The 15,132-nt window shown below is 53.6% G+C and overlaps 1 protein-coding gene across 3 annotated transcripts in view; it reads left to right on the top strand.

Annotated features, from left to right (window-relative positions):
- VPS37B (VPS37B subunit of ESCRT-I) overlaps positions 1 to 15,132 on the top strand; it is a 31,343-nt gene that overhangs the window by 12,803 nt on the left and 3,408 nt on the right. The window contains exons 1-4 of one of the 3 annotated variants that reach the window (XM_033440847.2): positions 4,437 to 7,497; positions 8,262 to 8,433; positions 10,570 to 10,652; positions 11,312 to 13,592. In XM_033440847.2, the coding sequence (XP_033296738.1) occupies positions 8,289 to 8,433; positions 10,570 to 10,652; positions 11,312 to 11,815 (732 nt within the window). In that variant the 5' untranslated portion in view covers positions 4,437 to 7,497; positions 8,262 to 8,288 and the 3' untranslated portion in view covers positions 11,816 to 13,592. Of the gene's footprint in view, positions 1 to 4,436; positions 7,498 to 8,261; positions 8,434 to 10,569; positions 10,653 to 11,311; positions 13,593 to 14,278; positions 14,432 to 15,132 lie in introns of those variants that run through there. The other 2 variants (XM_049698112.1, XM_033440846.2) reach the window with 2 other exon arrangements.

Raw genomic sequence — 15,132 nt, 5'->3', positions numbered from 1 at the left:
GATATTATGCCGAGATTTGCTTTAAAATACTTCCCCCCCAAAAGTGGGGCGTACAGAAGAAACAAGACTGGCAAATGTCGCTAATGGCTGAACCTGGGAGAAGGGCGCACGGGGATTCATTATACTTACCTCTGCTTTTGCTTTGTGTTTGAAATATCCTAATAAAAGGGTAAATGAGAGGCATAAATAGAAATGAAATTTAGGTGATTACTGGAACTTGAAAATAGAGAAGTGGTGGTAGACTGGGTAGGTTCTGTGGCATAATTCGTGGTGTAATCCTGTAGAAAACACACCTGGAGACAGAATGCTCTAACTCTTAATGTCATACCTCTGGAGTTACTTCCTGGCACTTGTGACTTTGGTGATCTCTTAAACCTCCCTAAGATTGCATTTCCTTTTTCCTGAGTAAAATGGGGACAAATCTGTCTCACCCTCACTGAGAGGATTAAGGAGATACAATGCGTGAAGGGACGGTGGCACAGTGCCAAGCACGCTGTGAGAACTCAAGAAATGTTCACAGATATTGTTGAACTGTGTCAGGTGCTGGCGAGAGTGAAGCTGTCACGTCACCACAAGTTGTCTTACTTAAATCTTTTAAGTTCGCATCTGTTTGATTTTTTTTTTTCCCCTGAACCTTTCTTTTTAAACTTTTTATTTTATATTGGGTATAGCTGATTAACAATGTTGATAATTTCAGGTGTACAGCAGAGGGACTCAGCCGTACATATACATGTGTCCTCCTCCCCTGAGCCTTTTCTTGGAATAGCAAATGCAGTCAGGGCTACAGGCTGCAGCACAGGGTGAATGGCGCCCTCTGGAGTTAGGCCCTGTGAGCTGAACACCGCCCGTCTCCGTGGCGGTCTTGACGCGGAGACATATGCTCAGGAGGACAGACTGTGTTCTGGTTGTTGTTCCCCCAGAGCCTGGCACGTAATGGTGCTTCTTAAGTATTTCTTGAATGAATGAATGAAACGCGCAAGCCGCTGTGTTGGAGCACGTTGCGGTGGCTGTTATGAGCCATACATAGTCTAGGTGCTGGAGTTCATGAGTGACTTAAAAAAAAAAAAAAGATGTGTAAAGTATTGTGGCTTCCAGGCCATCACAATCATAAACATTACTCCCACATTCTACCCGCCTCTAATGAGTCTCCACATGTGTGTTGCATGTCTATGTCTACGCGGTAATGGGTAGTTTCGCTTTAGAGCAATCACTGTCATAATCTTAATTTTTTCCCTTTATGCTTTTTTTCCAAACTGTGATCACTCCTGTGGTAAAGTAGGGGTGCAGATAGTTTCACCTGGTTGGTTGTAATAACGAGCATTCATCTGTGATGTTACTGTTTAAAAATTTATTATAAACATTCAAAGACGCTAATCTTCAGAGCAGCTTAGCAAGGTTTTAACAACTGGCAGGTGTGGCCTGAGGCCCAGCAATCAGGGGTCCTCCGGATTGAGGTGGACACAGACTTAGCAGCATGGGTACTGTGCTGGGTTCTGGGTATCGGGGAGTGAACAGGGCTCAGTTTTCCTCTTAAGGGGCCTGATGTTCTCATCAGAAGGGTGAGCGTGAACTCAGACGTCGTTGTATTTCCTGGGAAAAGCCATTCCAGTTCTGTCCGTCAGGCCTTTGGCGAGACAGGGCACTCAGAGCCCCCCAGGGCTGGTGCAGAACGGGCCACAGGTGTGCACTTCTCAGCCTCAGGCCTGAGGGATGGAGCTGGGTGTGGAGAACGAGAGAGGGGGCTGCTTTTGATTGGGGTGGGGGGTTTGGTCACCTACAGCGACCCCAGAGGAAGGGGACCCAGAGAACCCCCTCCTCATTTCACTCTCGTCCCACCCGCAGTCCCCATCGCTGAATCCAGCTAGAACCAGAAGGCAAGGGGCCTAAGTGGTGGATGTGGTTCAGCCAGTTGGCCCCTGGGGCACAGAGCAGGATGGAGAGTGGATCTCAAGGAGAGGTGGAAGATTCCAGCCCTGGATCAAGTCCTCTGGATGCCGTAACACATTACACAACTTGGTGGCTTAAAACAAGACAAATTTATTCTCTCACAATCCGGGGGACCAGAAGTCCTAAATCAGGGGTGTCCATGCTCCCTCCACAGACTCTAGGAGAGAATCCGTTGCTTGCCTCTTCCAGCTTCTGGTGCTGCTGGCCTCCTTGGCTTGTGACCGTATCACTCCATTCCCTGCCTCTGTCTTCACATGACTTTCTCCTCTATGTGTTCTCCTCTGTGTGTCTTATATAAACCCACTTGCCATTGGATTTAGGACGACCCAGGTAATCTAGGATGACCTTTGTCTTCTTTAACTTAATTACATCTGCAAAGAGTCTTTCCCCAGATAAGGTCACATTCCCAGGTTCCAGGGATTAGAATGTGGACATTTCTTTTGGGGAGCCACTGTTCAGCCCACTACAAGCACCCGTCACTCTCGCAGGAGAGTTAAAACGCCATTGTGATACAGTGATAGCTGTTGGTGTGACTTTGTTTAATTTGTCTTCAGTCGAGGGGCACTCTGTGAGGGCAGGGTCCGGCCTGCCTCGTTCGCCCCTGTGTCCATCGCCAGCCCTGCCCAGGGTCAGCGCGTAACAGTGCCTCAGAAGATCCTTTTTTGGATGAATGAATAAACTGATGAACGGACAAGCACCGTGAACTACAATACGGAGTAAAACCAGGGGTGTGCTCTGTGAGGCCACAAAAAAGAGCTCAGATGTCACTGTGTGCTGAAGGAAAGCCAGTTCAGTTATATCAGTAGGGTCTCTGGCGCAACAGGGGGCGCTCAGCTTGGGGGAGTCGAGGGGCGTTTAGTAAAGGTGTTCTTTACAAGGAGATGGTGGGTGTAGACCCCTCAGGGCTGGTGCAGTTCAGCTTCGAGCTGAACACTTACAGGGATGGATGGAGCGGTGAATTGTGCCTCAGAGAGCACCCGGCGATCAGGGAGTGAGAGCGTGTGTAGCTTTCCGTGCGGCTCTCGGAGTCGAAAAAGGCCCAGAGCCACAGCCAGGGCAGGGCCTTGAGGAGGGGCTTTATACGCAGGGGCTCGAGCAAAGTTGTTGGTGAGGAGTGTTTTATCTACCAGACGGAATGTTTACTTGTTAAATAAAATGGGATCCTTTACTTTGTACAAATACTAGGCCTCTTAGCATCGCAGTAGGTGAGAGGGCAAACCTGTGTTTTTTGGTTTGTTTTGTTTTTGGGCTGCACCTCGTGGCATGCGGGGATCTAGTTCCCTGAGCTGGGATCAAACCTGTGCCCCCTGCAATGGAAGCACAGAGTCTTAACCACTGGACTGCCAGGGACATCCTCCAAACCTGTGTTTTTATCTTAGTTCCCGTGTCCTTACTGGGTTTTGAGCATTTAAAGAACTTTAGTACGATCAAGAATTTCCATCTATTTTGTTGAAATTTGCTCACATAATCCAATAATGTCATTTACTTTGTTATAAGGATTATATTATAGTGTAAAGGGGGAGTAAGGGACTACTCTGAGTATTTTTCCATAAAAGATTTAGCTTGGAAACATAGGCAGATTTGCCCATTGTAGTGTTTATAGGAAGGCACAGTTATAATTATAGTTGAAGGGGCAGACAGGCCAGCTTAAATCAGAACTTCACATTGTGGAAGCATCTGGTTTGGAAAACATCCACTGCAGACCCAAACCTTGACCCAGCTCTGGACAGTGGGGCGCAGGCAGGCCCCCGTCCTGGCCCCGAGTGCCTCTCAATTGTAACCACTGCGTGTGTCATGCAGAGGGGAGTTTATGTCTGTTTTCCTCCTCACCAACTTTATTTTCTTCCACACTCCCCCAACCCAAATAATGACCTGTGCATTTGAGGTAGAATGTACATTCTGTGAAAACGTCATATAGTGATGTAAGCCTCCCACTCTGCCTGGACAAGTATATGTAAAAGACCTTGGGTTTTTGTTTGTTGTAAAGAAAGGCAGCTTATCTCCCTAGAGCCTCTGCCCTTCTGGTTCTACTAATACCTAACAGGTTTTTTTTTTTTAATTAAAACATAATTACTTTCTATAAATTTATACATGCTTATTATAAATGATTCAAACACTATACACAAGTAGAAGGAGGAAAGTAAAAAAAAAAGTCGCACCACTGAGAGGTTGCTGTTAGCTTTGGGTGACCATCCATTGAGACAGCCCTGCTCACGGATGGACAGATGGGCAGAAATCACTGTATAAATGGATCTTACTGTAAATGCTATCACACATCTCAGTTTTCTTTGATTTTGAACAGAAAAGGAAACTGAAGTGAAACTGAGTACATTTATAAAAATGTTTCATTACCACAGTTTATTTCCTGAAAAGATTTCTCTGTGGTTAAGAAAAAGAATCATGAGAAACCATCAAGAGGCTGGGACCCAGTTTTCAATTTCAGGGTGTATGGCTCCGCACGAGGCCTCCTCTCGCACGGGTCCTCGGATCAGTAGGACCGGGGCTGGAGTCAGACTGCACGTCATCCAGGGTGGCTGCCACTTCGGCCTTGCTGAGTGTGGTGTGCAGGGTCCCCCCGAGTCCTTTGCAAACGATAGAACAAGTCTGGCTGCTTCCTCCCAGTTTTCCTCAACTGGGATGATGAAAAGGAATGTTGGGGAGGAAGGTCTTTCTCCAATGCAGCATCAAAGGCGTGTTTGGGCACCGATGCTTGTGCTGGAAGAGCTTTATCAGAGGCTTTTCCCCACTTCAGCCTACGCCCTGGCCACCGCTCCCGCCACCACTGTCTCCACTGTCCACCTGGAGAGGGTGCGGGTGTGCCCTGGGTGGCCACTGAGAATTTCCTGATAGTCTTGTAAAAACATCTGAGCACCCGGGGATAGAAAGAGCACAGCCAGCGTGACGGTCGTCTGCATTGGCTGGAATTTTATTTTGCCTCTGCATTCGGTGCATGACATGTTGTAGGAGAAGTGATTCTGACCTGACTTGGACCCCAGGAGAATAAGCTTTATTCGTAGATATATTTTAGGGTGGAACTGTGAGGCAAGGATCACCTGGGGGCTTTGAAGACACTCTCTAGGCCTGGGTCCCCTCCTAGAGAATTGGGCTCATCTGGGGCTGGTCTGGGCCTGGGGAACTTGTCAGCGTCCCCTTGCCTTCAGGTAGTTCAGCTGATGCTGAGAACCCCCGCGGTAGGCTGGCACTTGGCGGTGCTAGGATGGTGTACTTCCCTCACGCGATGCCTTTCCAGTGGCCCCTCGGGACCCCTGTGCTTGTGGTCTGCCTGCACTGAAGACTTGGGGAAACTCCTGACCGGATGGCCCTTAGATCCAGGACGAGTGAGACCCTCCACCACAGTCCCTAAGGGTTCCTCTATTACGGGAGCCCGTCTGTTGCATAAAGGATTTGGGGCATTTGTTGCTTGGCAAGCACAGCTCGTGGTTTTTTTCTTTTTGACTCTGCGTTTTGTTACCCACCTAGCTTGCCAGATCCAGCCTCAAGTGACTGGCTTTCTAGGGGATGAGAGGGCCTCTCTGATTGATTCTGCAGATCCTTGCTGAGTGGCTGCTGTGTGCTGGCTGTTTGGCACACCACAGATGACAGGATACCCAAAGGGGGTAACAGTGAGCGGGCGCACAAACGTAGTGCTCACTGGTTGCCATTGGTGGCAGGAAGGAAACAGGTGCTGTGACAGAGGGCGGCTGCTGGCTTAGCGAGGACGGCCAGGGAGGCCTCTGCGGACAGGGCGCTCAGCTGGGACCGGGCAGTGAGGCGGAGCCGGGGGCCTGCTCAGGGAGAGCTTGGCTGGTTCTCAGAACTGCCGGGACGGGGCAAGTGAGGACCAGGTCACCCCAGGGCTCAGAGGTCAGGGCCTGATGAGTTCGGCTCCATTTTCGCTGATTCTCAGTTTGAGAATAGGAGGGTGCCTGTTCCTCTCAGTTCTCTGGGCCTCACTCAGGGCCTGACAAATCACAGTTGCTTGGTAAGTGTTTATTGAACACAGAACTGATTGAGTCAGAATGATGGCATGCACGGGGCAGTGGGTCCTGACGGTGGCCTTGAATACCTGCCCCTTCCCGTCCATCAGATGAGACCAGTCGGAGCAAAAGATCTCATCAATAGTCTGTTTTATTTATTTATAATTAAAGTGTAAATTTTGAGATAATTGTAGATTCACATGCAGCTGTAAGAAATAACACAAAGATCCTGTGTAGTCTTCACCCGGGTTCCCCCACTGACAACATCTTGCAAAATTCTAGTCCACTCCCAAGCCAGAATTTTGACACAGATATGGTCAGAGCAGGGCACCGTGGCCACGAGGAGCCTTCCTGTCGCCTCGTACAGTCACTTCCCTACCCCCAACCACGAATCCATCTCCATTTCTGTAGTTTTGTCCTTTCAAGAATGTTGTATACACAGAATCTTGGAGGCTGTGACCCTCTGGGCGGGTTTGTTTCTTTCGCTTAGCCTGTCCCCTGGATCTCCGTCCAAGCTGCACGTGTCTCAGTAGCCCATTCTTTCTTAGGTCTGTGCTCTGCTCACGGTGTGGGTGTAGTACTGCATTTAGCCGTTCACCTGCTGAAGGACACCTGGGTGGCTTCAAGCTTTTGATGACACAGAAGGCCGTTCTGAACATTCATGTGCAGGCTTTTGTGTGAACATAAACTTTCATTTCTCTGGAATAAGTGCCCAGGTGTACAATTTCTGGATGGTAAGGTAGTTACCTGTTTTGTTTTAAAAGAAATTGCCGCGCTGTTTTCCAGGGTGGCTGTGCACTGGTTGGCTTGCATGTTCCCTTAAATGGCTTCATCTAAGGAAAGGCTCTTCTGCAGGACCTCTGGATGCAATGTACCTGGAGGCCGAGCTGCTGTGGGTAGGGCTTGGGGCGGTGCTGGGAGCCCCCCAGGACCCCTCCACAGTCTGCAGGACCAGGAGCCCAGTTAAACCAGGTCCTTCCAGCCCTCACAGCCCTTGCTGGCTGAAAGCAGCAGTGAGAGAGGGGAGAGTGTTTCCGCCGTGCTAGGTTTATAGTATTGAGCTAGAGGCTTTATTTTCTGTTTGAACTTAAATTTTGCTTTACCCTGAGCCTAATCTTGAGGGCCCTGCCCTGTGGGCCGTGCGAGAGATGCAGACTATGCAGACTATGTGAGACCCCCCACTCGGTGGTCAGGGCCTCCTGCTAGAGACCTGCATCCAAGGCTCTTTCTTTGTTCTCACACGTGTGCGTGTGTGTGCGCGTGTGCGTGCACGCGTGCTGGGAATTGTGCGCTAGCGCCAAAGGGTATGGCTGGAGGGGGAGGGGTTGAAGCGGAGGCAGCAAGGCCAGGAACCTACAGTCAGACGAGCAAGAGGAAGGAAGTAGCAGCGAAAATAGCCTGGGTGGGGCGGGGTGTAGAAAATATCAAGGGGAGGGCAGGATGGCTGGTGTGGGGCTGACGGAGACCTTTGGAGAGAAACGGGGGCAAATAAGACTTCAAGTCCAGAAAGCGAGGTGGCTGCAGGCTGTGGAGGAGCCCCTCAGCAGCAAGTGGAAAGGGGGCTGAACTAGAAGTAAGACACGTTGGTATTTTTGCTTTTTTATTCAATGTACTTCTGGTTACGTTTCATTAGGACTTCCTCACCTTTTCTCAGACCTCGCATTAACCCCTCTCACCCCTGAGGTCCAGGCGGTCTTCTCCACCCACATGTGACCTGTCACCCCCGGAAGCACAGGACCCCTGTCGGGCAGATAAATCCCCGCCCCCAGCTTTGGATCAGCGGTGCTGATGGACCAGCGGTCAGGAGCTGGGGAGGCTCAGGCCTCTGCTCAGACGTGAAGAGCTGGTGTTGGGCGTAGGGACAGAGTAGAACAGGGCCCCTGAGTGGATTCCTTCCCAGGGTCTCGGGCTCTCGCGTTTGATCTCAAAGCCTGATGACTAAGCCTGAATTGACACCATGCCAACTGGCCCTCCTCTGATAAAAAGTGATTCTTTCACTTCTCTGGAACAGCAGCAACTCGTTTTGGAAAACTCTAGCTCTAAATCTTTAGAGCCGTTCGCTCCTAAGAGCACAATGGCAGTGGTAAGGAATTCCGGTCACAGCACAGCTCCTGGGGTAAAAGCTTCAGCAGGTCCTGGGACAAAGCCCGTCCTGCAGGCCTGAAGGAGAGGAAGTGGTCTCGCTCTTTAAGAACGGGAGCAGCGTCCAAACTAGAAATCGGGGCTGGCGTTGGGATGGGGGCAGCTGCCCAGCCAAACAGAAGCTGCTGCGGTGGCCCCGGGGGTGGGGCTCGGGGCTCACACGCTGGTTCTCATCACCCTGTATGGTCTTTGCAGACGCAGAATGTTCAGCTTAACAAAGAAATGACGCTGGCCAGCAACCGGAGCCTGGCAGAAGGAAACCTTCTCTACCAGCCCCAGCTGGACTCTCTGAAAGCACGTTTGACCCAAAAATACCAGGAACTCCAGGTGCTCTTTGAAGCCTATCAGATAAAAAAGACCAAATTAGGTAACTCTTTTAGGGTGATCTTTCAAGAATAAAGAGCTGAGGGAAGGTTGCATTTCCAAGCTGTTGCACTAACCAGGAAAGAAGTGTTACTGTGGGACAATTTCAGACTAAGAGTCATTACTGCTGTGAAAAAATAGTTTATATATAGGATTGTGTCAGTAATTTAGAAGAAGAAACTTGACTACTTTTTTTTTTTTTTTTTTTTTTTTTTGCGGTACGCGGGCCTCTCACTCTTGTGGCCTCTCCCGTTGCGGAGCACAGGCTCCGGACGCGCAGGCTCAGCGGCCATGGCTCACGGGCCCAGCCGCTCCGCGGCACGTGGGATCTTCCCAGACTGGGGCACGAACCTGTGTCCCCTGCATCGGCAGGCAGACGCTCAACCACTGCGCCACCAGGGAAGCCCTTGACTACTTTTTAAACAAGACTCTACCTTTTCCAAACAGTATAGAAAAAAGGCAATTTTCTGAATGATGATATACAACTAATGCTTTATCCTTGAAGTTAGGCCCTCACAGTTAATGTTGAAAAATATTCATCACTGGAATACTTTATTTTAATGTCACACTTTACTTTGCAGCCATTATGAAGTGACGCAGGCATTGACTATTGTTGAAGCCTGAGTGCATTGGGGGTAGCTTTCAAGGAAACTGAGATTAAGAGAAGGTTAAAAGGGGAGTTCCCTGGTGGTCCAGTGGTTAGGACTCAGTGCTTTCACTGCCATGGCCCTGGGTTCAATCCCTGATCAGAGAACTAAGATCTCACAAGCCGAGGGGCACAGCCCAAAAAAAAAAAAGGAGAGAGAAGGTTAAAAACTCACCCCCTTCAGTGAAGTGTACAGTGACGTCCGATACCATGATTCCTGTATCTGTGTAACTGCAGTAAAAATGCACTGTAACACACCCGACCAGAATGAGTAAAGGTGAAAAGACTGGCGACACCAGTGCTGGTGGGGATGCGCGGTTCTTCCATTGCTGGGAGGAGTGAGAATTGGAGAAGCTGTTTGTTAGCACCTGCTACAGTGAAAAGTAGGCATGCTCTATGATTCAGCAGTTCCACTGCTGGGTGTCTCCCCAACAGAAGCGAACAACGTTCACTGATGGCTATCAAAAGATGCACACAACGGGCTTCCCTGGTGGCGCAGTGGTTGAAAGTCCACCTGCCGATGCTGCCGATGCAGGGGACACGGCTTCGTGCCCCGGTCCGGGAAGATCCCACATGCCGCGGAGCGGCTGGGCCCGTGAGCCATGGCCGCTGAGCCTGCATGTCCGGAGCCTGTGCTCCGCAATGGGAGAGGCCACAACAGTGAGAGGCCCGCATACCACACACACACACACACACACACACACACACACACACACAAAAGATGCACACAAGAATGTTCGTTATAGCTTGCCTTGTGAGAGCCAAATTTGGAAACAGTCTAAGTGTCCATGTACAGAATGGTGGGTAGGTTGTGACACTTACACAACTTTCAGTGCCACAAAGCGCGGAAAGAAATGAACTGCCGGTTCGTGCAGCAACACAGATGGTCTCGGAGACGTGGTATTGAGCGGAAGAGGCCAGCACAGAGCACATACTGTGTGGTTCCACTTGTGTGAAGTTCAGAAGTAGGCAGGACTCTTGGGTAGTGGAAGGCACTCTGGGAGTGGCCTGGGGAGCCTTTGCAAACACTCTGTATCCCAGGCTGGGTCATGGTGGTTGGGTTTGTCTATGTATATGTAAATACATATATACATATGTACATATGTATATGTAAAAATTCAGGTGGTGCACCTAAGATGTGTATACTTTATGTATTTATGTAAATTATCACTCAGAACTCCAAAGGAAATAAATTATAGGGTGAATTGCAGGGTTAGGTTGCAAGGTTGGGTCACACGTTCAGTAATCGCCCCTGTATTGTGAGGCGGGAGGGTGACGCCGGCTGCCGTTACGGCCTTTCCTCTCAGCTTCCTGGAAAGTCAGCTCAGTAGGTGTGACCCTCCTGTCGCCTGTCCAGTGAAAGTACACTCTTTCTTCGAAAGGGAAGTGGGGAGGAGACTGGGGGAGCGTGTCGTCCTGAGGGGCCGGGGGTCATGGTGGTTTCTGAGGGTGTGCCCGTGCCCCTCACGCTCTCGTGCCTCCTGCTTCTTCCAGATAAACAGTCCAGCAGCGCTTCCTTGGAGACCCTGTTAGCACTTCTGCAGGCGGAAGGGGCCAAGATCGAGGAGGACACCGAGGTAAATCCAGCCAGCCCAGCGGGACGCCCCAGGGCAGTTACCTGGGCCTGGGCCCAGTTCCCCCAGGGCCAGGCGTGCCGGCTGCGCGGAGTGGGCAGCCCAGCCGGTGGGCTGGGGAGAGCGCCAGCCTGGGGGCCAGGGAGGCAGCGGGGGCGGTCTGGTCCTCAGGTGAGGGGTGCACGCTACACTGTGAATCGGCGGCCGTCCCGTCTGCGTCAGCTGGCCGGGCAGAGCCTGTGGGCACGACCAGCTGAGCACCCGAGGCTTAAGCCTCGCTGAGCCGTAAGGAAATGAGTCAGGGTCCAAAGTTGTGTGGTTGTAGCCTCGCCGGACTAGGCCGAGTGCTCTGAGGAACCGTCAGGCGGGGTGGCCCTCGTTGCTGCGAGCGAGTTTCTGTCCTGCTGACTGTGTGGGGCTGGCAGGGCGCAGCCAGTGGAGGGAGGGAAACGCTGGTCTCGGCCGGGGGCTTAGCAGCTCGGGCCCCTCACCTTAAGGCGGGCTCTCCCCAGGGCCCGCTGCCTGTCCGGCAGGTGGGACCAGCACCTCTCTTCCCGCTCGCTCGGCCCGGGTGGGGCACCAGGAGCGGCCGGGGACAGGGAAGGGATGGGTGTCCTCACGGCTGACCTGCCCCGTGAACCGGGTTTCTCCTGCTCCTCCAGAACATGGCAGAGAAGTTTCTCGATGGAGAGCTTCCCCTGGACTCCTTCATCGATGTCTATCAGAGCAAGCGGAAACTGGCCCACATGCGAAGGGTTAAAATTGAGAAGCTCCAGGAGATGGTGCTGAAGGGGCAGAGACTTCCACAGGGCCTGCCGCCGGCCCCACTGCCCCCCAGGGTGCCCGAGCCAGCGCCCACTGCCCCCCTGCCCTACCCCTCCCCGGAGGCCAGCGGGCCCCCCTCCGCGGTGCCTCGGCGCATCCCTCCCCCACCGCCCCTGGTGCCTGCGGGACGCTTAGCCACGCCGTTCGCCGCCGCCCTGAGCTCAGGACAGGGCCCCCCGCACCCAGTGGCGCAGTGCCCACCGCTGCCCCCGCGCGGGGGCCTCCCCGCACAGCAGGGCTTCTCCCTGCAGCAGTTTGTGTTGCCACCGTACCCGCCGGCGCTGCCCCAGAGACCCCCGCCCCGGCTGCCTCCGCACCAGCCAGGCTTCATCCTCCAGTGAGCGGCCCTCGTCCTCCCCGTGAGACTCCCTCGCCGGCGCCTGCTGGCCGGGTCCGCGCACGCAGATGGAGGCCGTGAGCACCGGCTGCTCTGCCAGGGGCTCTGGTGCTCGGGCCAGGGCGTCCATCTGGTTGTAGAGCCGTAGGTCAGTGGTAAGCACACGTAGAACCCTGGTTGTGGACATCTAGGCGGTTGTGCGCTGGGCCTCAGCCGGGCATCCCGTGGTCGCGCTGGTTTGTGTTCTCGGTATGATTCCTCAGTCTGGCGTTGAATTTGTGAGTTTGGGGAAAGTCGTCGTCTCCCCCCCTCCCCCCACCGCCTCCGTTCTCACGTAGGATCGTGGTCCTCCCGTTGCAGCTTTATTTAATAAGCATGGTTCATCATTTCTGCTTTATTTTCAAGACAGTCCTGTGGGTTCCAGCCCACTGCCCACCGCGGCCTCTGGTGGGGGCCGGTCGGGTGGGCCAGCCCGGAAGGTGCTTCCTGAACCCGTGTGGGGCGGGCAGTCCTCAGAGTCCCTCCCTCCCCCGAGCCTGGATGCTTCAAAGCCACCCTCGGAGTTTGCACTCGGCCCCCTGCCACGTCCAGGGGCCGGGCGAGCTGCGGCGGGTGAGGAGGTGGCCGGGAGCTGAACTTGGCACAGCAGATGACGGCCCCAGCTCCTCCTCTGCCTCCGCCTCGAGCCAGCCCGAGGCTCTCTATGAAGAAGTACTCCTCCAATATTTTTACTATGTGTGTGATTTTCCTGTTTTATATTGGGAAAGAAAACTTTTTTGACACTCATAAGACCATTCAGGGAAACTTTATGAAAAATGCACATACTGTTCTGAGCAGGTTGAGAGTGCAGATGAAGTGAACGCAGTTTCCTTTCTTGCAAGCAGTGCACGGTCGCCCCCGCGGGGCCCGTGCTGTGCCTTAGCTTACCTGGTGCCAGGAGTGGCCGGACAGGCGCTGGGGCGGCGTCACCGGCCGCTGCTGCCCCGGCGGCTCTGCGTTCCGGGAGGGGCTTGTCTGCGTTCCTTGTTGTGTTGCAGGTGGAAGAAAAGCCCACCCACCTTGAACCAGAATGCCCTTAGCCAATATTCTCTGCCTCTGGCTGGGCCTTGGGGCAGGGGTGTGACAGAGGGATGCCAGCAGCGTCTCAGCTCAGTCTGGAGAAAGCCTGTCCCTCAGTGTTAGGGAGGTACCAACAATCTCCGATGCTCTGGCAACACCCCGGGCTGTGCCTGCCCCCTGGGTTCTCATCCGCACACGTGCCACGTGTGCCGGATTCCCAGGGCCCCAGGCGGGGCTGGGGGTAGCGTTGCCGCCCACCTGTTGACCAAAAAAGGCCCGTGTGCTCAGTTGTGGAACTCCTGACTCTGGCCTGTGACTCCCCAACTGGCTGCTGCCCAGGTGACAGAATCCAGGCAGAGCTCAAATGGGGTCTGTCCCGGCAGGCCCTGGGCGAGGCCACCAACCTTTGTCCTCAGTTACTGTACATTTCTACTCCTGGACTTGAACTCCTGCTGTATTGTAATTGTTTTTAAAGAGAACAGCTGTATAGGACGATTTACTGCCCTGCCAATCAGGTGGGCCTGTTAACGCCTGTGTCTCTCGAGAGTGGTGCCACCCAGCCCTTACCTCTGCCGCCTGCAAGGGGCGCAGCCAAACGTGTGCGCTCGGTGTTGATGTGGGGGAGGGGCCGCCAGGCTGGCCTTGCCGTCTCCAGGGCCACATCTGAACTGTGCTTGTAAAGCTGTTAAGACCCCTTTTAATAAATAGAGAATTGTTAATAACGGCCCTGTCCTTTATTTGCCTGGGGACCCTCATGACGTGTTTGGTTCTAGAGTATCAGCAGTCAGCGTTCCAACAGCGAGGCTGACTGGTGTGGCTCTGAAGTTACAAAAACTAAAGGCCACTGAGGTGGTTGGTCTTGATCCGAGAATCTCAAATGTGCACCAAAAGAGGCAGAAGGAAGCGCGCTCCTCCTGCGTCGGGGTGTCTTTGGGGTCTTAGCCGCCCTGCCAGGGCCTCAGCAGGGGACTCAGGGTGCCCCCTGGGCTCAGTTCCCCACCCCCCCCGGCTTCTGTCCACAGGCCAGCTGCACAGCTGATGGAAACTCTACTTAGAACATTCTCTGCTGATTTCAAGTAAATGATACAATCCTGTGGCCGGCATTCTGCTCTGAGACTCGCCTACAGGTGTTTAAAGGGGACCCGTGGCCGAGTCATGCGCTGCTGGCGGCTGGGAGGAGGGACCTCACTGCCCGCTGGGGCCTTTGTGGAACACGAGCACGAAGCAGCCCCGTGAAAGCTTCCCTATCGCTGTGTCCTCTAAACAGATGCCATTGCCTTCGTGTCACAGTGCCGGGAGGGTGTCTAGGAGACACTGCTATGGCTTTCCTGTAAGAGGGAAGCGTTTCCTGAGAAATCGCCTTGCTTTTGTTCATGAGAATGTGACTGACAGTTTTGTCTTTTCCCAGTGGCTGCTGGGAAGCTTACAGCCAAATCTGCAGTCCACCCCCCCTGGGGGCGCTGGGCTGGACAGAGCCACGTGTGATTCTCTCCTCCCTCGTCGGGGCTGCTTTGCTCACGGGACATCCAGGGAGGACCAGTGCCTGACCTCAGCCGGACTGGTAGGTGCTGCGCGCACTGCGGGGCTCCACCGCAACGTGTGCTCACTGAGGACCTAGGTGCAGTCAGCTCACACCAGCCTTCACTGGTTTGGATTTGGTGAGAGAACCATCTGCTTTAGTCTGTTTGCCGAAGCTGTTTTCCTTGCAAATAAGGACCAGACACTGCTCCCTCTCACTGCCCTTCCAGTTCACGGAGGCTAGTTTTCAAAGCCCTTTCTCACCTGACCACACCCGCCCCCTCACAGCCCCACTTCATCCTCCGGGAAACCGAGGCGGGGGAGTGGCGTGCTTGCCACACGGCAGGAGCCACACGAGGTGCCCTTTTCCTCCCCGACCTGCGCCGTCCTTTGGATCCACAAATGCTGGTGACCTTGGGGGAGGGGTGCGGTTGCTGAGGGCAGCCGGCCACGGGGTGCTTCCAGGGAACGTGGGTGTGGGCACAGCCAGCTGCGCTCTCAGGAACCTAGACGCCTGGTAAGTTCTCCAGTGTAAAGGCTGGTTTGGCCACTGCAGTCAAGTCCAGCCAGGGGTCAGGGTCACCACCAAGCTCAGGCGTGAAATTCAGGTGAAATCCTTCAGGTAAGATTTGTAACTGAGGAATCGGCCTCACCCCTCCCTCCCTGAAAGAGGCGGAGCTTCCAACAGCGCTGGGGGAGGGGGATCAAGACCCGAGGGGGCCTCTGGCTGGGAACTGAGGCCTC

The sequence above is a fragment of the Orcinus orca genome, chromosome 15 (assembly GCF_937001465.1).
Source record: "Orcinus orca chromosome 15, mOrcOrc1.1, whole genome shotgun sequence".
NCBI lineage: Eukaryota > Metazoa > Chordata > Mammalia > Artiodactyla > Delphinidae > Orcinus > Orcinus orca.
The sequence above is the reverse complement of the archived record's forward strand: the minus strand, read 5'-3'. Positions and strand labels throughout refer to the sequence as shown.